The following is an 11857-nucleotide window of genomic DNA, read 5'->3' as shown; positions in this document are numbered from 1 at the left end:
AAACGTGCAATGATGATACCCAAATGAGAGAAGCTCAGGCTTTCCCTGTGCCTGATGCTGTTCCTATTGTAGGACAGCGAGATTGGAAAAAGAGGAAAAAAAATATCTAATTCATCCTGTTATTGTTAATCACCTTTGCCTCATTTCAGGCTTCAGATGAGACATGTCTGGATCTTTGCTACTGACCATCAAGGTGTCTGCCCTGACCTGCACCAGGGGCAGAGTGTGATCACAGCTCAGCTTTCACATGCTGACCAGCTCTCCAAGCACCAACCAGAGAAAACACTGACCAGATAATCCCTCTTCAAGCAGAGAATGGACATTCATCTGTTCATGTTGGAACTATTGATATAGTTTTCATTGTTGTATTGGAATAATTAGTGGTGAATTTTTCACTGTTTGATAAGCTTGGTGAATGGTGATGGGTTTTGTTATTGTATTAGAATTAAGTTTGAGAATTGAGTTTGATAAAAGCACCAGTTGTGAAGATTTCCCTAGGCACTTCAGGTATCCACAAATCTCCTGAGGAGTGGTGTTTGTTTTTCTTTGACAAAGGGCCCTGTGGAGAATTACAAACACTTCTCTTTCTTTTCTTTTTAAAAAAACTAAAAGGGGGAATTGTGGATACTGCTGAAGGCCTAGGCAAATTTTAGCTAGGCCTTTTTCTCAAGTTCTAAGTATTTTTCTCAGGCCATGAAACTTTCTCAGCCTCAGCTAGGATTTTTCCCAAGCTGGAGACTTTTTCTCTATTGTAAACATAAGACAAGGAATCATAACAGAGATAAACACCTGCAAGGTCCATGAGAAAGCCAGGGAGGAGAGGTGTCTCCTTCTCTGACCAATGATCTGTTTGTATTTTGTTTTCCATGAACTGTCTTATTTAAGGCAATGGTTTCTTTCAATAAATTGCTCTTTCTTGCTCTTTTCTGCACCAAGCAGGAGAGTGTCTTGTTGCTGTTTTTTCACTGCTCCATAACCCTTCCACAGCAACAGAGCCAGACACAGCATCAGCAAATCACCACTGCTGTGTTTTGGCAGGACTTTGGTTCTGCACGTTCAAAGCAACAGCAGCTTGTGGCATTTTTGTCACTGAAGCTCAGCACTGACTGAAGTGGCATTTTTAATGCACTCCCTAACTGCAAAACACCTTCAGACACACTTTAATGACAGACAGGCAGCAGTAAAATCTGTGCTTTGCTGCTATGAGACAGGTCAGAAGGGCAGAGCATATCAAATAAAGGGACTGCTGCTTTAGCTGCCAGGCTGTGCAGAACACAGCAGCACTGCAAGTTAATTCACTGCTCTCACATTCCAGTCATTGTACTGTAGTCATTGCACACCAGTGGTCTTTGAAATACTAATTATTTATTAAAACTGATCTTCAGAAGAGCTTCAGCAGCATGTGACTGACCAGACACTGCTGTGAATACCATGAACTGTGTGGACCACTCTGAAAACTTAAGCTTGATGAAAGTAAGATTGGCAACTTCTGTTTCCCAAAAGATCAAAAGGCACTGTAAATGCAGGAAACAAAAGCATTATCTTTCAAAAAAAAGATAATTATCAAATTCAAAGAATTATCTTTCATCTTTCTGCTGATGGCAGTTTCCCTAAAACTCTCCTTACTGCACTCAGAGGAAGCAACAAGTTTCCCCCTGCCCAGCACCCGGTCTTGTATTTCACACTGCAGTACAAATGCAGGTATCCTAACAGGACTGTGCAGTCCATGTGCAGTTTTTAAGGACATGCCCAAATGGATGATTGGCTGTATTTACACTGACCAGGACACAGCCATGTTCACTAAGTGTGTCTGACCAGGAAGAATTTTCTCTAGCATACATTTAAGAGGTTTTTATTACTTATATCCATTTTGTTCTTAGTGACAACAGAGCAATTGCTCAAATTTAAGTTTCTGTTTTCTTCATCTCCTTAATGCATGCAGCAGAAGAACCTGCATCCTTTAATGCAATGGTAAGCTTTTGACAGCCATGACAGAACTTAAAATTGGAGTGTGAGTAAACCAGACTGGATGTCAGTGTGACTCACCTCAGTTTTGGCCATGCTAAATTGTATTAGAATCATATATTCTGACATCTGCACAGTCTAACTAAAACAGTGCAGAGCCCTTGGTGTTATGGGATTGCTGATGTAAAAGACCTTTGCTTCCACACCACTTTTCACAGCTGACTCACAGCTTTCTTTCAACTTCCTATCAATTCCTGCAATCGAATCTTAAGAGCAGATAGAACTCTGTTTCCTGCAATTTCTGTGTAGGATTCAGTAAATCATTTACAAAGATATAATACCTGCAAAATCCCTACATAGAGCAGTGTAAAAAATACTTTGGCATTTCCTGTCTTTGTAAACAAATGTAAATGTCAATACTAACAACTTCAAGCCATTTTTTTTCTTGCTGAGTTTTTAGAACTGAGCCTCTAGCATTTTGACACAGTGTTCTCATTTTGTTTGCTTTCAGAACCAGCGCTTATTTTTAGTCATCAGAGATTGTATTATCCAAAAGAAATAAAACTGGCATGAATTGGCAATAAATGAAAAGAAATTCATTTAACAAAACACTCCATCAAGCTGCTGCATGTAAGACTCTCTGATTGTAAGAGCCTGAAATGAGGGATGCAGAACTCCAGGTGGGCTCTTTAAAATGCTGCTTATTATATCCAAATGATGCAGTAATTTATTTATCATTTAAAATGCTGTTTATTGTATCCATGTGATGCAGCAATTCACGGGCCGTGGGTGACAAGAGCCCAGCCCACAGCCTGACAGCCACATCTGTGGGTTCCTCTGAAAGCTTCCTCTAGTTCTGGTTACAATGCATTCAATAATTTTCATTACAGAGCATCCTAGAACATGACAACCAATCAATCCCTTCACTATCACCTGTAGCCTATCATACCTACTGACATTACAATATTCTTGTTACTGTTTTCCAATCTCAAAAGGTTGGTGTGTTTCAGTTTAAGCTAGAAGTTGTTTTTCAGTTTTCTTGCAGTGGAAAATCCTGAGATCTTTTCTTTACTTTCAACATGGTATTTTTGTTTGCCTGTGAAAATTCTTTTCCTTGGCAAAAACATCTTTTGTTTGAGGTGGATTTATCCTTTGCTCAGAGTCATAAAAGCCCCTTCCAACTTACAGCCCTTTGCCTTCTTAGTTACCCAGTAAGACTGGCTCAGCAATTCTTTTCTTCTACATCAAAACTTGCTCTCATCTCTCTTCCTTCTTCAGATTCTACAATCAAAAATCTTTCTGTTACACACACATCTGTGAGACCTTTCTGTCAACTCCTTATCCTTACTACATAGGGCAGGACCCCATCCCCTATAGGGCACAGCCCCTGCAGGAACAAACTGGACTTCTGGACAGCAGATCAATAAGATTTTGCAGAAGCCGATTTATTGTTTATAATTCACCCTAATTATCCATTTCTAGAACCATCACCATGTGGGGACACACTCTACCATGGGTAATTTTAGGGTGTTGATCCACTCATTCAAACCCCCCAAGTCAGTAATTGGTGGTCACATGCAGTTTCATCACCTCCTGTTATCTTGAATCTTCTAATCTTGGTGTTCTGTGTTTTCAACTTCTTCTCTCCCGATTTAGCATAGTTTATGTTCCAGCGGCCTTAGGGGGTTTCAAACAAGTTACCAAAAAACCCCTAAAACTTTCTCATGCTTTGCACCTGTTATAAGCACTGGTCTAAACTAAGAAATGCACAAAAACAGCTGGCATGTGAAAGAAGCGTGTGAACAAACAGCAAAATATGCAGAAAGAACTGAACAGCAAAACATAGCAACTAAATATGGTTTTTGGCTGGTGCACACCACCCAAGGCCCAGATTTGTACAGACATGTCCACCAGTGTCTCAACCTTGTTCAGCATTACTACAATTCCCCTTCTTTTCTTGTACCAGCCAAATCGTCTTTGTTATCTTATCCTTATCTTATCTTGTCTTGTCTTATCTTATCCTAGCCTTATATTACTTTATTCTTATATTATCTTATCCTTATACTATCTTATCTTTTATGATATTCTTTATATTATCATATCATATCATATCATATCATATCATATCATATCATATCATATCATATTCTATCTTATTTTATCAAGCGAATCACTAACTTTATTTATGGAAAAAACAATGTGCTAATAACGAAAAAAAATATCCAAACCCCATTGATTATATCTTTCAACCACCCAGGTATTCCCCACCCTTCTAACCATTCATCCAAACCCCAATCATCCACAGTTAACTTCCTCATATTATCTTGCAGTTGTTTGATCTTCTCGTGAATGGATGCAGAATGGTCAGAAAGATACATACAACACATCCAATCAAAATCCTCACACCCGTGCCCATGTGCTGATAGCAAAAAATCTATAGCAGCTCTATTCTGCAGTGTGGGGTGTCTAATACTATTTACATCTGTAAGCATTTGTTTCAAAACAGTGGAAGTGATATTCAGCTGTTCATTCACTCAACATCTCAGCTTCTCAAGCGTAGTCAATGCCTGAGCAGCAGCAACACCTGGGGAAAGAATTGATGCTATTATTTGTGCCAGAGGAACCCAGAATTCCAAACGATTGTACAAATTAGGCTCCAAATCCCCAATCTCTCTTTTAGCTCTTTTGCTGTGTCCTGCTCTCCAAAGGGTCTGATTCAACAACTCATGCTTGCCAGGAGTAAACATAGTTAACTTTTGGAGGATATTCGGGGGCAATTTGGGGTGTTTTGGGAGTTCTCAGGAGTGTTATAAATGGATATTTTGATATGTTAACTTTTCAACCCTTGGCCATATGCATTTGCCTCTCGCTTGGTGGAAGCTGCTGTGGGCCAGGGCCAGCACCGAGCTGGGCTGTGTGGGCCAGGCAACGTGGAGAGTCTTGGCTGATCTTGCTGTGTCCCTGGCCTCAGCAAAGGCTTGGAGGATTTGCCTCCCAAGGCATCCTGCTCATTGGCTCTTCCTGTGCCTTGGAGAGAACAAGGACGGCATTTCTGGCAGCTGGGCATTAGCAGCCCTTCAAACGGGGGCGTGTTGTGGAGCAAGCCCAGCTGAGACACCCTGCGAGGAGCCAGCCCAGTGCTCCTTGCTCCTCTCTGCTGACACCAGATGGTTGATGTGGTTTTGGGATGAGCCCAGCTCCGTGACGGGGTGCTACGTGCACACGAGACAGCTGCCCCTGTCCCGCGGGGTCCCAGCAGTGCCTCGCAGTTGTCCTGCACACACATCAGGATGTGGCCAAGAGAGGTCCTGGAAGCTGAGGCAGCCGATTTGAAGCTTTTGCAGGTGCCTGCAGGTCAAGGCCAACGGTGTTCCCTCAGGATACAGCAGTCCTGAGGGTTCGCTCCAGAGCTGCCTGATGCCACCCACTTCTTGTGGCACCAGTTGCTTTCCAGTGGAATGTTCTACCTCCACCAAGAGTAAAGAGGGAGCTGGAGAAGGAGCTTGCCAGGCCACTCTCGATCCTTTCCCAGCAGTCCTGCTCAAGTGCAGAAGCCTGAGCTGAGCACCAAAGTGGGAATGTAAGAGCCGTGCACAGGAAGGGTTGGTGGGAAGGATGATCCAGGAATCACAGGCCTGGCAGCCTGAGCTTGCTACCAGGAAAAGCCTTGGAGCAGATCCTCCTGAGTGCCATCCCACGACACCTGCAGGGAACCAGGGGCCCTGCTGGAGGCTGGGAAAGCTCTGCAGAGGGATAGGGACAGCTGGGGGTCCTGGCGGCCTGTTGAGGGCTTCTGTGCAGCTGTTTAGGGGGGTTGGTGTTGGTGGGAGTCAGCATCTGTGCTTTGGTTCAGCTTTGGTTATGGAGGGCAGAAAGAATAGCTGTGATTTTTCCTCTTAGTGGTCCTGAATGTCCCACAGGGAAGAAGAGGGGACAGCTGTACTTTATGAACCACTTAGATGTCTGTACCAGGAGGAGGATTAGCCATTGTGCAATCTCATTATTTGTTTGGGTTAATTTTGGAACACTGAGTGGACTTTCATTCCTTCCAAACTTTTATTCCTTGCTGCTTTGAGACGGGACGCCATCTTCCAAATCTTTCATGTTTTCAGACCATACCAATGAATATGGAAAGTTTGCAATATTTGGGAGATACTTATGTAGAGCAATCCTTAAGTGAGGATTCTTAAATGCCCTGAGCCCGCAGAGCAGGGCAATGATTGCTGATGGTTTGAGCTGTTCCTAAAGATCCTGTCAGGCTTTCTTAGACACTTGGGGTGAGGAATTCCTTCAATCACGGGCCACTTTGGGTGGGCTGGGGGCAGCCCCAGGGCTGGTGGCAGTGTGTTCAAGGGCTCTTTGTGACACGGTGCAGCATGGTCACCATGGCATGGAACAGGACAGGGTGTCAAAGGGCCCTTTGTGACACGTGGTGATATAAGAGCCGACGGTGACACGGCCACGGCACAGTGCTCAGAGCACGCGACGGGACAGGAGCGGTGCCGTGAGGAGCCCCCGCACAGCGCACTCGTTCCTGTCGGACCCGGAGCTTTTCTGAGAGTTATTCCTGCAGCTGACTTCCCAGCCAGACTGCAGGACTGTTTGTCTCACAGCTTTCCCAAGGCACCTTTCTACAAGGTGCCCTCAAGGCCAGACTGAAATGACAGGCAGATTTCCCAACTGTTTCCCACTCTTCCAAGTGTTCAGAAGAATGAAAAGGAGAGGCTCTAGAGTCCACCCAGCACAAGAGCCTGAAGAGCCGGAGCCGTTTCAGCCAATGCAGGATGGTGAGAGGCACAGCTGGGTAAAAGAGCTGATGGCTGCTGCCAGCTTGATCACTTCCCATCCCATCCCATCCCATCCCATCCCATCCCATCCCATCCCATCCCATCCCATCCCATCCCATCCCATCCCATCCCATCCCATCCCATCCCATCCCATCCCCTGGGGACATGCCCAGGCACAGGACAGAAGAGGGGCTGGGCAGACACCCCGCAGTGCCCGTGCTCATGTTCCCCTGAGGCATCCCGGGACTGTCCCTGCCTGGGGAGCGCAGGGCTGGGCTCTGTTCTCCAGCCTCTCCCGCAGCCCCTCAGCTCTGGCTGTGCTCGCTCTTTGCCAGGTGCAGCCATGGACCGCACACACAAGCAGGACCCCACCGGTGGCCGCTTCCGCAGAGCACTGAAGGTACCTGCAGCCATCCCCACCTGGGCTGGGCCTGCTGTCACTGCTCAGCCCAGCACAGCGCTTGGAGCACTCCATGGAACTTGCCTCTCCTCCCTGTCCTTTGTTCTCCTGCAGATGTTGCAGAAGTTTGTGCCGGTGCGACGTAGAAAGACCAGCACAGCAACAGAGGGCACAGCTGAGCCTGACTCCAGCCTGACCGAGCTCCAGGCAGAGCCTGATGTCAGCCCAGATTTGCCTGAGCGCTCAGAAGAATCTGACACTGTAAGGAGTGATGACAGGGTGCAGGCTGACATGGCAGTGACTGAGGATGTGGGCATGACAATTGCTGACACTGGAGAGACTCAGGGCATCACAAACACTGACACCACTCCCACTCTGAGTCACTCTGAGGAACTCATAGTGGATTACTTCAAAGACCGTTGTGCTTCTCAGCACCACTTAAGCAGCCTGTGGCCAAGGCTCCATGCCTCCCAGGACTGTGTGCCCACTCAGGCCATGGTCACTGGGCCCCCTCAGTCACTGAAGGCAGAACAGCATGGCAGGAAGGGAAGCACTTCTCAGAGGAAGCTACGAAAGCGCTCCAAGTGTTCGCCATTCCTCCCCCAGGTGCCAGCCATGGTGAAAAGCATTCACCAGAGACTGACATCCCAGGGCACTTTAGATGCAAGGCTGCGCACTGACATTCAGAGGCTGGCTGGAGAACACCCTGCTGACATGGTGCTGACCCTCCTGCGCTGTGCCCCAACGTGTGACAGGTACGGGGCCCATGGGCCTTGAGAGCTCAGGGCTCAGCAGCCTTTAGGGCCCATCGCCCTGTACAGCCTGTCCAATGGGGCCTGCCAGACAGGTGGAGAGGTCCAGGACCCTCAGGCCCCTCTGCTTCCTGAGCCTGCTGCCACTGCCAGGCTCCCTCCCTGCCCCTCAGGGCACTGGGGCTGTCCCAGCTGCACAGGGCATGGTACTGTGACTGAGACCCCCTCTGACACGGAGCTCCAACCCCACAGAGCTGCTGCAATGATGTGGAGAGCCATAGGCTTGTCAGGCACAGCACTGGAGAACGTGCTGCCAATTCTGCTCTGTGTCATGGAGGACTGGCCTCTGCACAGAATGTGCACCTCTGATGGAGACAACGAAGATGTTTTTGCCCTGGCTGTGAGTTTCTGGAACTGGCCCTTGCTCACCCTCCAGCACCAGTCACCTCTCCAGCAGCTCTCCATCCTCTCTGTGCCTCAGTTGCTGGGCTCAAACCTGGGCCAGGGACAGGCTCAGGGGGCACCAGGCCCGCTGCTCCCCCTGCCTCTCCCTCAGGCCCTGCCCCATGGACACCTCAGCACTGAGCGCTGCCTCGGGCTGCTTCTTTCGCAGGCAACTCTGGTGATCTGGGTGGTGGTCCAGGTGCCCCACTGCGAGGAGGCCATGATGAATGCTTCCTCCCCTCTGTTTACGGCTCTGCTCTTGCATGTTGTCATCACCACACAGCAGATGCCAAAGGAAGTTGATAACTTCTGGAGAGCGTGCCAGGAGCAACACCCGCTTCCCAGCAAGGCCAACAGGTCCCAGTCCTCCAGTCCTTCCCATGCCCTTGTGGCCAGCACCAGTGCTCCCAGTGTGACCTGGACTTTGCTCTGCACACAGGTTTGCAGTGCAGACCATGAAGGCTCTGCTCATCTGTATGCAGTATGAGCCTGAGGTGATGGCAATAGAGCGCAAGCGTGGCTGGGACACGCTGCTGTGTGCTGACACCCAGCACTATGCCGTGGGTCTGCTGGCCAGGTGAGACCCCCATTGCCCCTCTGTCCTTGACATTAGTGCTGTGTGCCCGGGGTGCCCCACACAGTACCCGTGCTCATGGGCCAGAGGCCTTTGTCACCAAGGGATGGCCAAGCAGACTGGAAAAGGCTGGGAGAGGAGGTGCCCAAAAAGGGGCAGCCTCCCAAAGTGTCCACATTGCCTCCAGGGATGCTGGGGAAAAACTGGTTCTCTGTGAGTCAATCCTGGGAGAGTATTGCCACCCCTCAACCTCAGGGTCCTTGTGCCTTTTTCCCCCTGCCAGGGAGATTCGCTGTGTATTGATGCCCTTGTGTTCCTATGTTGCACTTCACCTACTCCAGCTGCTCAGCACACAGGAGCCACGCTGGGATCTGCCTGCCCTGGCATTCCTTGTGGAGGTGAGCCTGATGGCCAGAACTGTCTCCCTGAGCTGCCTCCCAGCTCTCTGGCCTCTCATGGCCACAGCTGCCTGGGATGGTGCCCGTGCCCTGTGCTGCTGTCTGGGCCCAGCCCTGTGCAGTTCTGGGCTCCTGTGTGTCCTCTGTCACTGCCCTGTGCCTTTCAGGTCCTTGAGTGCCTGGATTTGAGTGAATGTGGGGACAGCATCCTTGAGATCATGTCAAGGTTCCTACAGAGCAATTCCAGGGAGAGGCGTCGCCTGGCGCTCAGAGGCCTTGTGCTGCTCAGCAAGGATCCCTGGATGGTGAGGAGGGGCAGTGGCTAAAGCTGCGCTGGAGAAAGCAGCCCCTCAGGCTGGCTGGGCTTCAGGAGCTGAGGCAGATGCTCCCAGCTCTCCTGCCTCAACTCCCTGAGCTCTTTGGGACAGGCCTTTGGCCGCTGGGCCCTGTGGCAGCAGGGTGGGGTTGCGGTGCCCGGGCGCTGTTGGTGGAGCCGTTCATGGCTTCACAGCACAGCCTTGTCTTCCTCACAGGCCAGATCTATACGCAGCGTGTCTCGAAGCCTTTTGAAGCTGTTGGGTGATACAGATGGAGAGGTGATCAGCATGTCCCTCACTGTGTTCATAAATATGTTCCAAACAAAACACCTCATGATATCCAGCACTAGTGCCCTGAAGCTGGCTGAGCCACTCCTGTCACTCTTGGAAAACGTAAGGCTCTGTGCCCCCAGCCACAAGCACTGGCTGCTGCCCAGAAACTTTGTGCCTTCTAGAATGTTGGGCCTTTGTCCAGTGGTCTGGAGAAGTTGCTTCTGAGGGCTTTTTCTCCTCCATTCCTCCAGGACAACAGCCATGTGCAGCTGCTTTCCATTCACCTCTTCTGCACAGTGATGGACTTAGTAGTGGACGAGGGAAAAAAGGCCCTGGAGAGAATTGTGAGCCAGAGCCTGCTGCCACTCTTCTTACACTGCCATGATGAGAACCAGCATGTGGCCAAGGTGAGGTTTTGTGTGATGCTGGTGGATCTCTGGGAGGGGGCTCGGCTGCCTCCATTCTGGCACATCCCGGGCTGCAGCCTCCTCCAGGCCTTGGCACAGGGACCTGTGCCCTGAACTGCGGGGACATCTCTGCATCTCTGCTGCTCTCCAGGCCTCTCAGGAAACACTGGTTTGTGCAGCCGGGTTCTTGAGGAAGACCCATCTCCAGAGGGCGCTGAATACAGCGCAGCTGTGGAATTTGGCCGAGTGCCTGGTAAGGACGGCCTGGAAGCGCCAGGCTCAGGCTGGAGAAGCCCCCTGAGCGCGGCGCTCACTGTGTGCGGCTGCAGCTGTGGCCCTGCCCAGCGCTGCACACAGGGGCCACACAGGCTCATCTCCAGGCGGGTAGCAGGGCAGCAGCCGGCCCTGTGCCCCTGCAGAGCCCGGCCGGCGGCTGCTGGCCGCGCCTCAGGGCTCTGCGGGCAGGGGAGGCCGGGGTTGGGCGCGGGCAGCACCTGCCAAAGCACCGGAGCCCGCCCCGACCCTTCCCTCCCGCCGCTCTCCGCAGCTGGCAGAGGACAGGAGCCGAGCGGCCGAGCACCTGCGCCAGGCCCTGCCCTACCTGCAGAGCCCTCAGGAGCCCCTGCGAGAGGCGGCCAGCAGGTTCATTGGTGAGCCCGGGCTCCCTCCCTGTCCTACAGCAGTAGGATCTGGGACACGGTCCATGACAAACTCTGTATTCCCAGAGACCGCAGGGCAGTACTTGAGGAGGCAGCAAGGAGACACTTGGCTCATCCACAAGGGTGAGGGCAGCGCCACTGGCAGGAGGAGCTGCAATCCCTGCCCCAGCTCTGGAGCGCTCTGCTCCCTGTGCGGATGGGGGGCGGCGTGGGCAGAGCACACAGAGATTTCAGGGGCACGTGGGGCATTTGTGGCTAGCAGCTTCGGGCTGATCCTGGTGGTCCCTGCTCCCTCCTGGCCATGGCCAGAGCGGGCTGCGGTAGCCCTGGCACGGGGGTCTTGTAGCGTCCCCACTGATCCAGGCTGTGACCGCGGCTCTGTTCCTTCCTCTACCAGCTGCTCAAGTCCAGATGCAAGATGCCAGGCCATCATGCTCTAACCTGGAAGATTAAGCCCAGTCATCTTCAGGATCCAGTGAACCAGTGTCACAAGAACACACCAAGAGACACTGAAGAGGACATAACCTGTCCGGGCTGCTGGAGCTCCAGGCAGAGCATGATTGGCACAGTTATTTTGCCTTAAGCCTTCTCCCTGCCTGCTCTCTCCCTCCAGCCCTGAGACCCTCCCCTTTTTTCCTTCTCAGCTCATCCCTTTGCTTTGCCTTTCATTAATAAACAGTTTGGCTTCTTCACTTTGCCTGCATCTCTGTGGAGCTAAAGCAGCACAAATCCAGAGCCCTGGGACTCACAGGCCCCTCCTGCCATTCTCTCCCGCTCCTTGTTTTGTGCAGAGACGCAGAGGAACGAGGGCAGATCAGGTTGGAAGGGTCTCTGTGCTGAAGCTCCAGTTCCACAACACTGTGGAGTTCAAGGTCTTGCTG

The 11857-nt window shown here is 50.8% G+C and overlaps 2 protein-coding genes across 3 annotated transcripts; both read left to right on the top strand.

Moving 5' to 3' along the window:
- Positions 1-6472: 6472 nt before the first annotated feature.
- Positions 6473-7675, top strand: LOC306815725 (uncharacterized protein; the record flags this gene model as incomplete). The annotated part of the gene is made up of 4 exons (XM_079332279.1): positions 6473-6752; positions 7088-7152; positions 7267-7601; positions 7669-7675. Exons 1-4 carry the CDS (start codon positions 6626-6628, stop codon positions 7673-7675), a joined length of 534 nt encoding a protein of 177 aa, XP_079188405.1. The 5' UTR covers positions 6473-6625.
- Positions 7669-11436, top strand: LOC306815726 (maestro heat-like repeat-containing protein family member 7). Of its 2 annotated transcripts, XM_079332280.1 has the most exons (12): positions 7669-7907; positions 8157-8304; positions 8518-8705; positions 8788-8925; positions 9206-9320; positions 9488-9625; positions 9854-10030; positions 10162-10317; positions 10469-10570; positions 10865-10967; positions 11043-11099; positions 11374-11436. In XM_079332280.1, the coding sequence occupies exons 1-12, from the start codon at positions 7768-7770 to the stop codon at positions 11427-11429; spliced, it is 1518 nt and encodes a 505-aa protein (XP_079188406.1). In that variant the 5' UTR covers positions 7669-7767; the 3' UTR covers positions 11430-11436. The 2 variants fall into 2 exon arrangements, with proteins under 2 accessions (XP_079188406.1, XP_079188407.1); XM_079332281.1 differs by lacking the exon at positions 9854-10030.
- The last annotated feature ends 421 nt before the right edge of the window (positions 11437-11857 follow it).

This window comes from Erithacus rubecula, assembly GCF_903797595.1.
Source record: "Erithacus rubecula genome assembly, contig: scaffold_203_arrow_ctg1, whole genome shotgun sequence".
NCBI lineage: Eukaryota > Metazoa > Chordata > Aves > Passeriformes > Muscicapidae > Erithacus > Erithacus rubecula.
Note: the sequence above shows the minus strand (reverse complement) of the source record. Positions and strands in the feature narration are given on the sequence as shown.